Raw genomic sequence first — 15,740 nt, 5'->3', positions numbered from 1 at the left:
AGTGTCATATTGTCACAAAATTTTGTGCTTTGTTTTTGGTTTCTTATTTATAATAACTGCATGTATTCAAGTCTCAATGATCCAAACAGACGCAAAAGAATTCAGTGGGAAAATGTGTGTGTGTGTGTGTGTGTGTGTGTGTGTGTGTGTGTGTGTGCCTGTGTGCATGCACATGCAAAAGCATGCACATGTGTCTCTGTGTCCATGTGTGTTGGTTTACTTTTTGAGTCCATAACCCAATAGAGACATGATAGCCTCAAGTCGAGGGGAATAAAGCAAAATGAAAGACAGAAATATCAGCTGCATATAGAGAGTGAAAGCATAGGGGTTATGATTCTGTTAATATTCAGCACTGACAACCCTGAACCATTCTCAGAAGAGTCTAATTCAAGCTTCTAATTGCTAAATCTTTTCTACAGAACTTGAGTTCAGGATTAGAAAGTAAGTCATCAGCCAGTCTAGGATCACTGACCAAAAAAGAAAGGAGAGAGAGAGAGAGAGAGAGAGAGAGAGAGAGAGGGAGGGAGGGAGGGAGGGAGGGAGGGAGGGAGGGAGGGAGGGAGGGAGGGAGGGAGGGAGGGAGGGGGAGAAGGGAAGGGGAGGGGAGGGGAGGGGAGGGAAGCTCTAGAAGGTTTTACAACGCAGGCCACATGGCTTGTTACATTTTGTAAAAAGCTGTCATGTCATCATTTACTGACTTCCTAATTTTTTTCCTCTAGGAAATGTGAACCCTCCACAGTGGAAAAGGAGTTATGAGAAAAAACAGAATTCTGTTGAGCAGGCTTCAGGTTACACACTGGTATGCATGGGCTTCCTGAGACTGGCATTTTCAACTCCTCCCTCCACGTCTGGGAGTGAGCCTAGGGAACAGGGCCCTCTACTCCTTCTCATGCCTGCTCCCCACCGCTTTGCTTTTCCTTTGATTTCACACTATCCTTCCTCATCATTCGCCTTCCAGCTTTCCTATTCTTCCTTCTTCCAATTTTATGACTCGCACCTGCCCAAACACAGCATTTCACCAGGGCTATTTAGATCTGTAAACAGAAATCTTCATTATGATTCAATTCTAAAACAAGAGTCAGTAAGTACTCTTCCCGGAACAAACCTGTATTCTCAGACATTAAAATGAACACAAGCAGTCGGACCATGTTTTCCATGAGCTCTCGCCCCAGCCCACAGGCAGGTAAAGGGGCAAATTATAGGCCGACAACAAGGCATGGGAAGAATGGAAATGTGCCTCACAGAGATGGCTGATGACCCAGGAAGAAGAGAATTTGACACAATAGTGGGACTTCTGAACTGGGTTTCAAACGCTGAACAGGAGCACACCAACCTCCTCAGGTGTAGGGAGCTCAGGAAACCAAATCCAAAGCACAGAACCTTGATGTGAAGGAGACTAGAAGAGCCAGAGAAACCAGATGTTCTCTCTGACCTTCAGTCCCCTCTTTGTCCCCAAAGACTCTTAGTGGCAGGATTCTGTCCCTATGCCCCTTGTTCAACAGATGGGCTGAGAAGAATTCAGAAGAATCTAAGAAAGAAGGCATGTCCCTCATCCTATTACAGACTCCTCCTTCTAGTCACATCCACACATGCTGTCCAGTCTTCATGGAGCCCGGGCATGAGAGTACATTATCTTCTGCATGTCTTCAGGTCTTCTTTACTGAAGGCTTCCAGGGTCCCATCAAATTGGATTAAATGAATGTGTGCTAATGTTCTCTTGCTAGTTTGTTTCTTGTCATTCGGATGCCAACCATGGCACTTGACCTGGATGAGGGAAAGGTAGGGGTGTGTGTGTGTGTGTGTGTGTGTGTGTGTGTGTGTGTGTGTGTGTGTGTGTGTGTGTGTTTTCCTACAAAGAGAGCCTTCCAGTCTAATGGTAAAATATATAAAATACACAAAAGGCTTGCAGCATTGGCTGTTGCTAGAGGAAAATGAGATGAGGGTACAGAGAGGGGAGATTGGTTCATATTGGTTACTGTCTCACATTTCTAGAAATCCCCCACCCTCCAGATAGCCAATTTCCCTTTTGGCAAAAAAGAAAGCCAAACCCAGAAGACAAAAATAGGACACAAGAAATAACCCAATAGGGTAGAATAATCTAGTAAGTCCTCTCATGTTTTTGTCATGTACCCATGTCTCAGTCATGTTTCTTTGTGGTATCTTCCAAAAGGGGTCCACTGAGTGCCACTGGCCATGGAACTTGTCTTGCTCTGACTCAAGCCATGTGGGCATAAATGACACCACACCAATTCTGAACAACTGCACTACAAATATGAGATTAGTTCTTCCCCAGAAATAACTGATGAGCACACCTTGATAGTCATACACTTTCAGTGACAACTCTTAAAAATAAGCTTTCTGTCAGGGTGTGGGGGTTGAAGGGAACCCTGGATGCTCAATCACACCAGATATACTAGGAAATGGGGCCAATGAGTCAAACTCTTTGACAGTAGCATAGAGAAAAAAAAAAAAAAACACACACACACACAAAAAAAACTAGCAATACCACATATTTTCATGCTCGATTATGTTATAATTCCATACATCACAGTCCGCACATGTAGGCATAATAAAACTTTTCATGATAGTGTGAAACTCTAAAAGAATCATTAAGCCCCTATTTGACAGAAAGCCTGCTCTTTCCTCTATGAGAGGATGGGCCTGGAGAAGCAGGGTGATGTACATATTGCTGGTTCAACTGTGAAATCTAATCAAATCAAAGATAAGCCCTTAAATGACCTCCTCTCAGAAACAGTAACTTCACATACATCTAAGAAAGGACCGGGTCGTGTCACTCAAAAGGCTTCCCAGAGGTATACCCGAGAACAATAATTAAATGAAATTAACATTTCCACAGGCTGCTAAGACCTGGCATACACTGCTCAAACAAAGAGCAACAAACACTAGCAGCTTGGTGCCTGGACGGGTTTCCATTGGTGTCACAAGTGACTTTGGACTGAGGCAGATGGAACTAGGTACCAGAGTGAGCCCCCTAATCTCACGAGGATGATGGGGCAAGGACAGGAGCCAAGCAAGTACCAAGTTTCCATTTTTAAACTTCCTTGCCTAGCTCTAAGGAAGCTTCTACTCAAAATGTAACAGGAATTCAGTCTTGGTCCTGAAGCCCTTGCCTATGTATAAAGGAAAACAAGGGATGCCATAGGCTGAGTGTGCAGAGTAACAAAACAGTGTTCATCTTGCAGGGTTTCTGAGGAAAGGGAATGTGCACCTTGCCTTCCAGCATGAATGTCACCTGCTAGAAGCAAAGACATCTCAGCATCCACCAAAATGCCAGGGAAGGAACTGGAAGGAATTCCCAGCTGTGCCGACTTAGAAGATCTATCATTCAGATCATCTTAGCAGCCTTACACCTCTCCAAAAATCAAAATGTATTTTATAAAATGCCCCCTGAGCTTGGAGGACCACCATCATAGCAGCAATTTAATGTCCTTCAGGAGGTTAACCTGCACCCAATACCGTACATGATTACTTGAAATGGGTATGCTAAGCACCACTGTTTACATATGAGCGTGACAAATGAATAAGGACAGATACCATGTTCAAAACAGAGCCCTGCCACTTTTTCCCCCAGAAACAGTTACAGCTTAATTTCCAACAGATGCCTGAAACAGTGAAGTGAAGTTTTTAATATTTTTTTTAATCTTACAAATGTGAGTGTTTTCTCTCCATGTATGTCCAGACAACGCATGCACGCCTCATTCACATGGAGGCCAGAAGCAGGGTGTTGGCCCTCCCTGGGACGGGAGTTGTAACCTCCCTGGGATGGTTACAAGCTGCCATGGGGGTACTGGGAACCAAACTGGGTCCTCTGCAAGAGCAAGCAAGTGCTTCTCACTGATGAAGCATCTCTTCAGCCTCCAATGAACTAAAATTTCATAAAGATGGAAAAGCTCTTCCCCCGAGGGGCTCCCTTGGTGTTCATCCACAGCTGCCTTTTGTATTTTCCAATTGCTCCTCTGCAGAGACTGAGGCAGGCATATATTTTACATATTCAGCATCACTGGCTACCATACACACAGGCAAATTATCATTTAAAATCTGCAATGTTTAAATTGAAATAAAACTTAGGTGTACAATGGCAAATATTCCCGGATTAATTGAGTTGCAGGAGACATACTCCAAAAATTGACTGAAGTCCATGATATTAGAAAGACAGAAAATTTATCTAGTTTTAGTAAATGTCAAATCAGCAGCTATTGCTTTTAAGATTAATAAAAGATGTAATGGTTTCTAGATAGCCTCTAAATAGAGATTACTATGAATGGAGAAGTGATTTACCAACAGTCACCACAATGAGATTTCTTTAAAGGTTACAATCATCAGTTATTTAGCTGAAACACTGCTGAGAACGCCTGGTCATTTCGTGAATAATGCATAATGTTCATTGTAGATTTGATCTCTACTATAACAATACAGATATTTCTAAAATAATAGAAAAAACTATCTGTTGCATTCCAATTGCTTAACATATCATTTCCAGGAAGTAATTGACTCAGGACAGATTCCACACTGTCACCTGAGTGTTCTCCCCACAAGCATAACTTGTAAGAATCTGTATACAATGGGCACCACACAACAAACTCATCAACCTTTAGACTGCTAAGAAAAGATGTAATGAATGCAGGGCAGACTGAAAGACCTTTCGGATGCAGCAAATTAAAATGATTAAAATTCTACATAGTTGTGTGGGACAAATTTAAATTTCAGCTTTGAAATTTAATTATTAGCATGATCAACTCATCACATTAAAAAAAAAAACTGTTGCCTACACAGTGTGAGTACTTTTCATATAAATTTCAAAATGCCTTTAGGTTTATTCAAGAGGCTGTTTGGAGAGGCTCAAAGTATAATGTCTGTCTGTTTTATTGTTGGATTATGAACTGCACTTCACAGGATGCTGCAGGCTATTTATATAAGCTTGTTTATCCATATGAACTTCTTCAAGGGCACAACATAGAAGACCTTAATAAATTAAAAGGAAGCTCTTTTGATGTTGTTGTTTCATGACTGTTTGATCAGAATGAGTAGCAGTTTTGCATTACGGAACTAGAATAAAGCAATAAGCTATGCACATATTCTATAGCAGAGCCAGCTTGTAGAAAGTGCCCCTGCATCCTGGAAACACTTGAAAGCCCGGGTAGACAAGATAGACTCACTGAGCTTCTCTCTTCACTTTTAGCCTATTGCAAGTTTACTAGCAATGAGCCCGTATCAATTTCCATGCCCTCCCATCATCATTAACTAAGAAGGCCTGTTATCCCCTTGCAGGCTCTTCAGCAGCCATCCCAACCTCTCTGCTTCCCTCAGTGGTACCTCACATCCTTGCATGGACTGTGATACTCATGGAAGATGAGCATGCTCTATTTATGTATTCATCTTAACCATAACCGGTAATGACAGAGCCGAGCTGACTGAAAGTCACACAGTGAAAAAAATCAATTAGTAGTTATTGTCTAAGCCTGAAAAAATCCTCACCTGGTATGTTTGATATGGATGACGCAAAATGAATATTGTTTATAGCAATGATATGGAAGGCAAGAACACTGTATCTTAGATCTGACAACAGTTTGCTGTAAACTCATCTCTCATCTAAGTAAAATAAGTCAACATGTCTATATGATCCAAAGGTTTGCATCTGAAAAAGACCACAATTCCAAAAGTAAGCTGTTTCATCACACCAGAACTTAATAGACAGACAATACAGCCATCATTCTTTTGCTATACTGGCTACCATCCCTACCAAGAAAGCCTTTTCACTTTAAACACTTTCAAAATGGAAGTAAATTATAATTAGCTAAACAAATAAATATAAGTGCAGTCTATTAACTTAAATCAAATTTAATAACATACTTTCACATTGTATGGTATCTGACTCACTGAACTCATCAGTTCATTTCACATGGTTCTAAGGAGACATGAAGATAGCCATGCCTGAACTAGAAGTAAACAATGTATCTAACATACATGTACTAGAATTATATGCACATTTTGGCATCTAGGACATGCATAAGTGTCTCACCAAGCTGCTATCTACATTCTCAAAGGCAGAACAGCCAACTGGAATGTGCTTTCATTTTTTTTTTTCATCATGTTGACATCCTACCCATGAGAGGTGCCCTGAGTGTGTGTTATTCAGACTTTGAATGTCATGGACCACAGAGCACTGGTCTACAAACTATGGCCAGTGAGTCCAACTGAGTAGTAGCTTCTGTGTGGTTTGTAAATACAGTTTTACTGGAACACAGCTACATCTATGCCTTTAAATATTGTTTGTGTCTGATCTCATGGTATATAAGCAGGACTAAGTAGATTCCAAAGACAAAAACATTCACTCTAAGATCCTTTATTAAAAACAAATGTGTCAAGCCAGGTCTAGAGGAAAGTAACATGAAGGGATCCAAATTTTAATCTTCCTTTCACAATCAGAGCACACTTCTCTTTATTATTTATTTTTTCATATATTTAGATCATATTTTTCCCTTCCCAGACTCCTCCCAGATTCTTATCACCTTTTTGCCCATTCAACTTCAAAACAAAACAAAAAAGAGAAAACAAACAAGCAAACAACAACCAAAACAAGAAAAAAAAAGACACATACACACAAAAAAACCCCATGAAGTATGATGGAGTCTACTTTATGTTAGGCAATGATTCCTGGGCATGGGGTTGATATACTCAGAATTACTACTCCATTGGAGAAAACTCCCTTTCCTAGCAGGAATCAAAATGCAAACAACTTCTTGTTTAGGCATGGGACTTTATGTCAACTTCCGCCTTTCCTAAGAGCACAATTCTTAAGTACAGATGGAGTCTGTCTCCTTTATCCATAATGTTGGCAGCTAGAAATGTCACAGATTTCAGACTTTGGAATGCTTGCTTATGAAATATCTTAAAGAAATGAGACATGTCTATATACAAAATTCATTGGCTTTTCATATATCCCTACGCATACCCCCTTGATATAAATTTATATATTATTCTTAATAATTTCATACAGGTATACAACAAAGCTTTCTCATTGTGGCATCATATTGGCACCCTGAGAATTAGAGAACTTCTAAGTTCATCATAGTTTGTGATTAGGGATTTTCAAACTAAGTGATTCACACATATGTGATCACAAGTCTTAGCATGCAATGACAAACAGTCATGGCTTCTGACCTTTCAGGTCAGAAAAGTGAGAATCCACCTACCAGTACTCTTTCCAAAACATTCCCAACATAGCTAAAGTTACAAGGACTTCTCCAGAGGTAGCTGACAGTATGAAATCACCTGAGAATTATTTTGGATGGGCATGGTGGCATATGCCTTTACTTCCAGCACCTGGTAGCCAGAGGCAGGCAGATATCCATGAGTCTGAAGCTAGCCAGGTCTACACAGTGAGTTATAGACAAGCTAGAGCTACATAGTGAGACTTTGTCTACTCCTAACCCTCTCCCCCACCAAAAAAAAAAAAAAAAAATGGAGCTACAAAAGACTCGTCAGTTAAAAGGACCGGGTTTGGTTCCCAGCACACCGGGCAACTTACAACTCCTGGTAACTCCAGCTCAGGGAGATCCAATGCCTCTAGCCTCCAAGAACACCCACACTCACATGTAAATAGTTCCACACAGACACACACACACACACACACATATATATATATATATATATATATATATATATATACATATAATTAAAATAATGAAAATAAATCTCAAGGAAAATAACTTAATTTGCCTTTCTCCCACAGAAGAGGCTATTTGTACCTCCCTAAATAGTCCATTTTTATTCCACGCTTGCAAAGGTCTATATACAAGGTTAGAACATGAGGACATAGGAATCTCATGATCTTAGGTCATCTGCTATGAATGAGATGACCTTAAGAAAAGCAAATCAATGGTCAAGACCACACATATATCAATCAATTCATGCATATTTGAATGCTAAAAATGCCTTGAATTATTAGGGGTTTCAGGAACAAAAAGAAAATTCTGGAATGTAAGCATCGGAGGGACACGACTACCATTTAAAAATAATCTTAAGAGTAACTATGTCAAGGATTTGAAGAACAAATATATGTTTATATTCATAACTTTCAGTCAATATGTCCATAGAGAAACATGAAAAATTAATACATGGATTGATTTTCAGGCTCAATAAAATCATTAATTCAAAAAGACCTGCTCTGGTTGGGTCTTGCTCCGTTTCTGTCTTTGTTTACTTAACACAAAGCACATTAGCTCCTCCTACTAGCCAACATCCCTATATGCCAACTGTCAAGAAGGTGCATGTATTTGTATAACATAAAATAGAACACATACGTAAATTATTTCATCCTAACTCCTATGCAATCTTATATCATATTAAAGAATGCTTAGGCGGACAGACTTTTTGAAAATCAAATAGAAATAGAAGAGATTTATTTCACCTTCGCATGGTGTCTTTCTCATGCAGAGTTCAGATTTCCACATTTGTATCCCTTTAAAGGATTTGATATGCAGGAAAAGAAGAAAGGACGATGGTGAACATTTCATCTCAGAGACAACGACAGACCACCATAATGCAGACAACGCAGTGGCCTACAACCTACCTTTTACTGAGGTGTTCGGTGGAGGGCCTTCCATCCGCAAGTTCCACGGAGGGTCCCCTTGGTTGGCAAAGTCCCTCATTTTGAGATAGCTAATTGTGAGTCGGATGATGGATGCCTTGTCGAGTTGGCTGGTGATGGCTGCTGGGAGAGGCAACAACTTGGCCAATTCATAGAACTCAAAGTTTTCTTTTCCCCGGCGGGAGCGTGCAGCGTCTCTGGATTTCTCCTTTCTCAATGCTTGTAAACTGAAAGCAGAGAGGTGGGAAAGGGCTGTTTTAGTATATGTGATTATGCTCTTTAACGTCTATCACCTTGCCACCCAAACTATACCAAAAACGAATTTAGAATTCAAGAGCCATAGTTAGATGAATTTCAAGTAATGTTGATGGTGGCCTCTTGTCACAAACCCAGTTATGACTAATAAAATTGTGTTTTGCTTGCGACAACATTTCCCTCTTCCAGCTGTCCAGGCACTGGGATACAGCCTTTGTTTCTAAGACATAAGGCTTACAAGTGAGGCATGATGTTACAACCATAAGCAATTAAGACTCAGCCTGTGTGGCATGTGTTCCTACACCACTTCTTAAGTTGAAGATTTGTCTCATTCAACTTTTGCTGCCAGGAGAATCTTTAACCACTAAAGGAAACATTTTGGAATTTTTGTTTCAATCGTCATCTTGTAGAACAAAGGTAAACAGGGACAAAAGTCACTTTGGCAGCCTCAACAAAGATGGCGCTCCAATGTTCCTAGTCCTCGGCAAGGATCTTCACACTTTCAGTCACATGAAGAAAACATCACACTGAAAATGTGGATTTCAAAATGTGTTGATGTCCACTTGATAAGAGAATACTAAAATTCTGTATAAATTGGCCTGCATTAGCACAGGGATAGTCTCTGAGATACTAGAGAATATATTGCCCCCCAAAGCCAAACTTCATGATAGCATGAGTTTTATGTTGAAAGATAAGCTCTGTCTGGGTTATTAAAATTTATAGACATTATAGACATATTGCTTCACAGAAGAGGCAACAGGTTGGATCCAGAATTTTCCTTTAACTATTCATGTGCATTTCTGTTTGAAGTGTGCTCACATTGCTGAGGGCAGGATTTGGCACAACTGAAGCTGAGGGAGAGTCTGATGGGAAAGTCATCTCCTCTGAGTCACTCTCACTGCTTTGCATATGATGAGCAATGTATTCAAACTCAGACCCCAGTGATGACTAACTGGGATATATTTACAGCCCCAAGGAACTCACAAAATAACTGGTGACTATCTGCATTCCTGAACAGAGACATTTTCAATGTTTAAATCCCTATCATGGATTCCCATTAAATAAAAAGAGCAACAAAGAACGAAGAAAGTCCAGAGGAATAATCAGAATGGTTTCAGCACTAGGGCTGTAACCTCTATAAATGAAAAGTGGAGAATAATCGGCCAATCCACATTATAGCAGCCATGGATTGCTTACAGTGGAAAAACTCATGCTCTTCATACACCCAAAAGATCTTACAGAAAATCTGTGTAGTTTAAGAAATGCCATGGTACTTGCTGGGTTAATATCCCACCAAGCATATTGGCTCCGTTGGTTAATATATATAATATAGCATATATAACAATGAATATATATTATACAAATAATATCATTTTAAGTCATTTAAGTAACAAAAATTTGTTCTGAAAAATGATTCAAGTGGTAACTTCAGACAGAAACATGGGATGCCATATACTCTTCCCAACATCTTGATCATCTATTAGAATCTATAAACATTCAATATTGGCTTACTGAAAACTATATAAGGACAGATGTCTTACCATCTGACACAGTGTAAATATAACCAGGATTCAGGCTAAGATCTTAGACCAGAGGGTCTTAGGCCTCCTTTCACACAGGGCACCTAATTCATCTGACGACAGTTAAATGGGCTATGCCAAAACCACCAAGGATTTCACCTTGTGTGAAATCCTTCACCGTGTGCAAACAGGGGGCAGTGCACTGGTTGGAGTTTAGTGCTTTGCTTCCTTGTGCACTTATAACTAAATACTACTCCAGAAGGTGGGTTGAGCTGACATTTTCTTGGTGCAGGAAGGGCCCATGGCAGAGTGCCAGAGCAGAGGTCTTTAGGCCCTTTAAGGTTAAGGAAGGGACTTTCAGTGAGTGACGAGGACAGACGAGAACCAGGCAAAGTGGAAACCAACAGCCCTAGCTATGAGATAATGCATGCTTTCAGCTGGCCACTGGTAATGCCAGACTTCCAGTACTGTCAGTTCTAGATTTAAAAAAAAAATCTAAGTTTTTGTTAAGAAAATTTCAAAATCTTAACATATTAACTAATTAAAGTCTTCTTTTGTTTAACTGTGCATGCCCATAATAATACATGTTATGGTCAATTTTGGATCAGTGACTCATTTTACAATTGGGCAATAACTAGGGAGGCCAAATTTGAAGGTAGTTTTACATGGATGTTATGTGTAATTTTCCTTGTCACCCAAATGATCATAAATGAATTCATTCATTATCTAATTAATATTCCTAATATTTACACTAGAAAATTTTCCATGTAACTAAAGCAAAGTGGATGATTAAGCAATTATTCTGAAATTGATATTAATGAATAGGCTTGTCAATAAACCAAGGGGAAAAATTAATCCTCATGAGGGCTGGAGATGCTAGAAGAGGGGGAAATGAATAGGGAAAGGTTGATGGATGGGCACTAAGTAAGGGTTGGCTAGAAACAAAGAATACAGTGTCAGGGGTGCACACAGAGTGTGGTAAGTATACACAACAGAATACTGTGCAATAAAAAAAATTGAAAGAAATGATTTTGAAAGTTTCCACCACAAAGACATGATGAAGTTTTAAAGAGATGAATGCTTAATCTGATGAGGCAGAGCCAGGCGGATCTCTATGAGTTCAAGGCCAGCCTGATCTACAAAGCGAGTTCCAGGAAAGGCACAAAGCTACACAGAGAAACCCTGTCTCAAAAAAAAAACAAAAAACAAACAACAACAAAAAACCCTAAATGTTATACAATGGCTACATGCGTTGACTATTAGACACAGTACCTATAAATACATACTGCTTTAATATTTTGTCTATGCTACAATAAAAATAAGTAAAACATTAAGACATGGTTTAATTAAAACAATAAAAAATATCATCAGGAGAAGCAAACTACAAGATCATAGACACCAACTAGTGGCTTCCAAAGGGTGGATAGGGGAAGAACCCTTTTCCCCGTCAGAGAAGAGGAGTAAACAGACACTGGCAGCTCTGAACCCTTTGTCTAAATATTGCATTTCACTTTTCCATAGTAGTACTGAGCAATAAAACTCTGTCTCTCTCTGTCTCTGTCTCTGTCTCTCTGTCTGTCTGTCTGTCTCTCTCTCTCTCTCTCTCTCTCTCTCTCTCTCTCTCTCTCTCTCTCACACACACACACACACACACACACACACACACACACACACACACACACACAGAGGCACCTACCCTACCTCCCTGTTCTCTTTGCCACTTTCTCACCTCTGCTTCCCTGACTCTAACACACAATATATCCCCCTACTGAAGTCATGTTCTTGGCCATTATCTTAATAATAAAGGGTTTCCATGACTCCCACATCACATCATTATGCAGACACTATAGTTCAGAAGACTTTCAGAATGACAGCACTGTGTCTATAATAAGTAGTAATTGGTTTTGAGGGCAACAGCAATAAAATACAGTCAAAGGATTATAAAGGCTGTTGAGACTCGGGTATAATAGATGAAACTAAAGATCTTAAGACAATAACACAGCTTGCGGATTAATCTTTTGCTTGGTTTTATGAAGTAGAGCCTAGCTATAATCAGTTCTCAAATTGAATTAAGGACCATGTTAAAACCTAAAATAAACTTTGTTTCTGTATATTTTGTTCTAGACAAAACATTTTGGCTGCATTTCTCAAATACAAAAGCAGCATGGATTAGGTGTGTGTGTGTGTGTGTGTGTGTGTGTGTGTGTGTGTGTGTGTGTGTGTGTGTGTGTGCATGCCATAAAAAATGACAAAACTTCAGATCCACAATTATTTTCTACTGTGCTCAATTTGATTCTGGGTAGAAGAAACGAGTGCCCATTAATCCTCAGCAAAGTTTGTGACAATATCAATGTTCTTTGGTGACTGTCCCATCATCTGCAGCAAAGATTATCATCACCAACAAATAACAAGACCAACCAATAAGTAAAAAAAAAAAAAACCTTAACACACATATACATATATCTTCCCACCAAACATCATACGCAAATTTGTGTTTATATGTCAAATTTTGAAGAGATACGCGATTTTCAGATTTTCAAGTGGGTCCAATCATCCCAACTGAAAGGGCAATACTAAAGCTAAAATCTACAGTTCCTGCTAGAACACGGAACGCTCAGCCAGAATATTTCATGATAACCCTTGTTCAATTACTTATTAACTATGCACTGCTCACTTCTAATGCCTTGGGTTTTCTTGTCTGTGAAATGGGGTGATACTACTATGAAGTATTTGTTAGAAATAAAGTAAAATATTGATGAAATGTTTATAGTTACTATATTAGACACATGTGACAACAGACTAATCTTATTTCACATGGATAGTTTGATTCTTTGAACGTCCACAATGCTCATTTATAATGTAGACACTTTTTTCACTAGCAAGCATAAAACAATACCCTTTTATTGCTGATACTAAGTTTTCTTTTCTGTATAATATTTATTATTCTTAGAAACTACCCATCATATGCCACAGGTATACCTAATGAGGTATTCAAATAAACATGTACACATGTATAATTAATAATGTAAGCTTGAATGTTTGCAGAAAGTTTCTGAATAGGATAATGAGTAGCCATTTTCTGTGCACTAAAACATGGTATTCAGCTGCAGGAGAAGTAATTTTGTTCATTTATAAAAAAAATGAACATGCAAACAACTATGAAGAGAATAGATTACTCAGGAAGATCAAAAATATGTATGGAAAAATCTTAAATGGAGATGGTAATTTTAAATCCCAAAGTGCACATAGGTTCTCTCAGAAGGAAGATTGTCTTTCAAAATACCTTCCAAAACTCACAATCTGAGTGTTCTCTCAGAGTCAAATCCAGGACCATGGAGAGCTCATGCAACTAGGAAGTGTGGTAGTTTGACAGACTCTGGCCCTCAGCATCTTCACTGAGGGTCATGCCAAAGGAGAGATTGTATTTAATACAGAAACTGGGGAAACAGAAGAACCAAAACACAATTTAAAAATGGTACTGTTGGTATCCAAATGCCAGTGTTATAAAATTGATAACGACCCATGGAACTGGTTTTGAGTATCAACTGCTGATTGGATTGCTCGTCTCATTACAGGGGAAGATAAAACTTTGAATTGGTTATTCATTAAATTAAAAAGAAACGGCATCTTTGGAGGCTGATCAAGATTAGCCTTGCAAAATTGATTCTTTTTGGCTTCAAAGTCATTAAAACGGTTAAAATTCTGACCCAACTAATACAATGGGGTGTCCACAGCGGCCAATGACAGCAACAAAAGTCAACGTCACAGTCCTAGGAGATCAACAGGGAGACATAGGAAACCAGCGCTGTCTTCCTCGGCAGTGACCTCTTCAGAGTCATGCTTCTACAGACGGTTTTGTAATGTAGATGTGCTGATCTCCTTTGCTACTGACACTGCCAATACAACGATACCCCTCTACATGAAAACCTTACCACTAAGCCTCAGTCTGAACACCTTCTGGAAAGTTTTACAACGTAACATCTAGTCTTTCTAAAAGAACATGGCAGGGTTTGGTTCTCCCACTGTACGGGAGGACAGGTGGGGTGGAAACAGCTTTAAATTTTGCCTTTAGAAGGTACTTCTAAGGAGCCAGGCCGGCAAGATTTTATGGATTTTCCTACTTGTTTTGCTTAGGAGAACCCAGCACTACAGACTCCTACTATTTATCAATTAATCTGGCATGCAGCCTCAAAGGAAGAAGACAGACCTGTATTAAAAATGCAGCCATCAAAAATTCATCAAAGGCTTCAGCATTTTAACTCATGAACCTTTGAACACCGGCACACCTGTCAGATCTCTGGTCAGAGTTAATGGTGAAATCTACAGTTACTCCAGTACTTACACTTGCCCTGACATGAGCTGAATGAGGAAGCTTCTCAAGGAAAAATAGACAAGGATTCCATAAGCATGCTGGCCCTTCCTTCATAACTGTTAGTAAAACAGCCCTCCCCACACAGACAGCGAATAAAATTCAAAGTCAATCAAATCAGCTTGCTGCAGAATAAAAACTCTTTCTGGTGTATTTTTAGAATAAATGTAAATACAAGGTAGTATAATTGAGAAGTGGACAAAGAACATTGACTTAGCAGGAATATGAACAACAAAGCTCACAAACTGGATTATTTTAAAATTCTTCAAAAGAAGGCAATAATTTCAGAAATCTTTATCTAGCACATGAAGCAAGCTGGGTAGTATATACTAGATGTTAAAACTGGAACCTCAAGTTCAAGGTAAGAACTCGGCTGCTTAACTAGTGCACTGCTCATAGCTGTCATCATTAATTTATGTTAGCCTCTGTAAACATCAGGAGTATAATAGGCCAATTTCACAACTAAATATAGATGCACATTTTGCCCTTATATAAATGGCAGATTGCCACTGTAGATCATTGCCACAGCAACACGTCAGTAAAGATGCACTGTTTGATGGTCTGATGCGCACACAATATATAAAACTAGTTGTAATGGTTGTTTGGAAGCAAAGTGTAACAGCAACAAAATTTCATTTGTTCCACAAACTCAGGATATATTAAGCTCGGCTGACAAAGACTGTTTGATGTGCTAAATCAGTTTGACCTTCATTCTTGCTTTATTTTTCTCATTTAACATGTGAAATGACCATTATTTCTCCACATGTAAGAAAATATGAAACTGATTGCTTTTAAACAGTGTCAAAAAATCTGTGGCTGCTAACATTTGATAAAGTGTCAAAAGCAAGAGGCATGCTTATGGTTTTTAAGCTAAGATATATTCTGATGGAATAATCATGACCCTTTTGACTTGTGGTAAAGTAGATCAAAAGAGTAATTAAAGACATTCATCTGAATGCCTTCCCCCCTCTTCAGAAAATGTCTT

At 39.1% G+C, this 15,740-nt stretch overlaps 1 protein-coding gene across 1 annotated transcript in view; it reads right to left on the bottom strand.

Annotated features, from left to right (window-relative positions):
* The window catches only part of Npas3 (neuronal PAS domain protein 3), an 838,670-nt gene that overhangs the window by 567,629 nt on the left and 255,301 nt on the right, over nucleotides 1–15,740 (bottom strand). The window contains 2 exon segments of the mRNA XM_052738517.1: nucleotides 8,432–8,482; nucleotides 8,594–8,838. Of these exon segments, the coding sequence (XP_052594477.1) occupies nucleotides 8,432–8,482; nucleotides 8,594–8,838 (296 nt within the window).

The sequence above is a fragment of the Peromyscus californicus genome, unplaced genomic scaffold (genome assembly GCF_007827085.1).
Source record: "Peromyscus californicus insignis strain IS unplaced genomic scaffold, ASM782708v3 Scaffold_15__1_contigs__length_86483966, whole genome shotgun sequence".
Taxonomy (NCBI): Eukaryota; Metazoa; Chordata; class Mammalia; order Rodentia; family Cricetidae; genus Peromyscus; species Peromyscus californicus.
The sequence above is the reverse complement of the archived record's forward strand: the minus strand, read 5'-3'. Positions and strand labels throughout refer to the sequence as shown.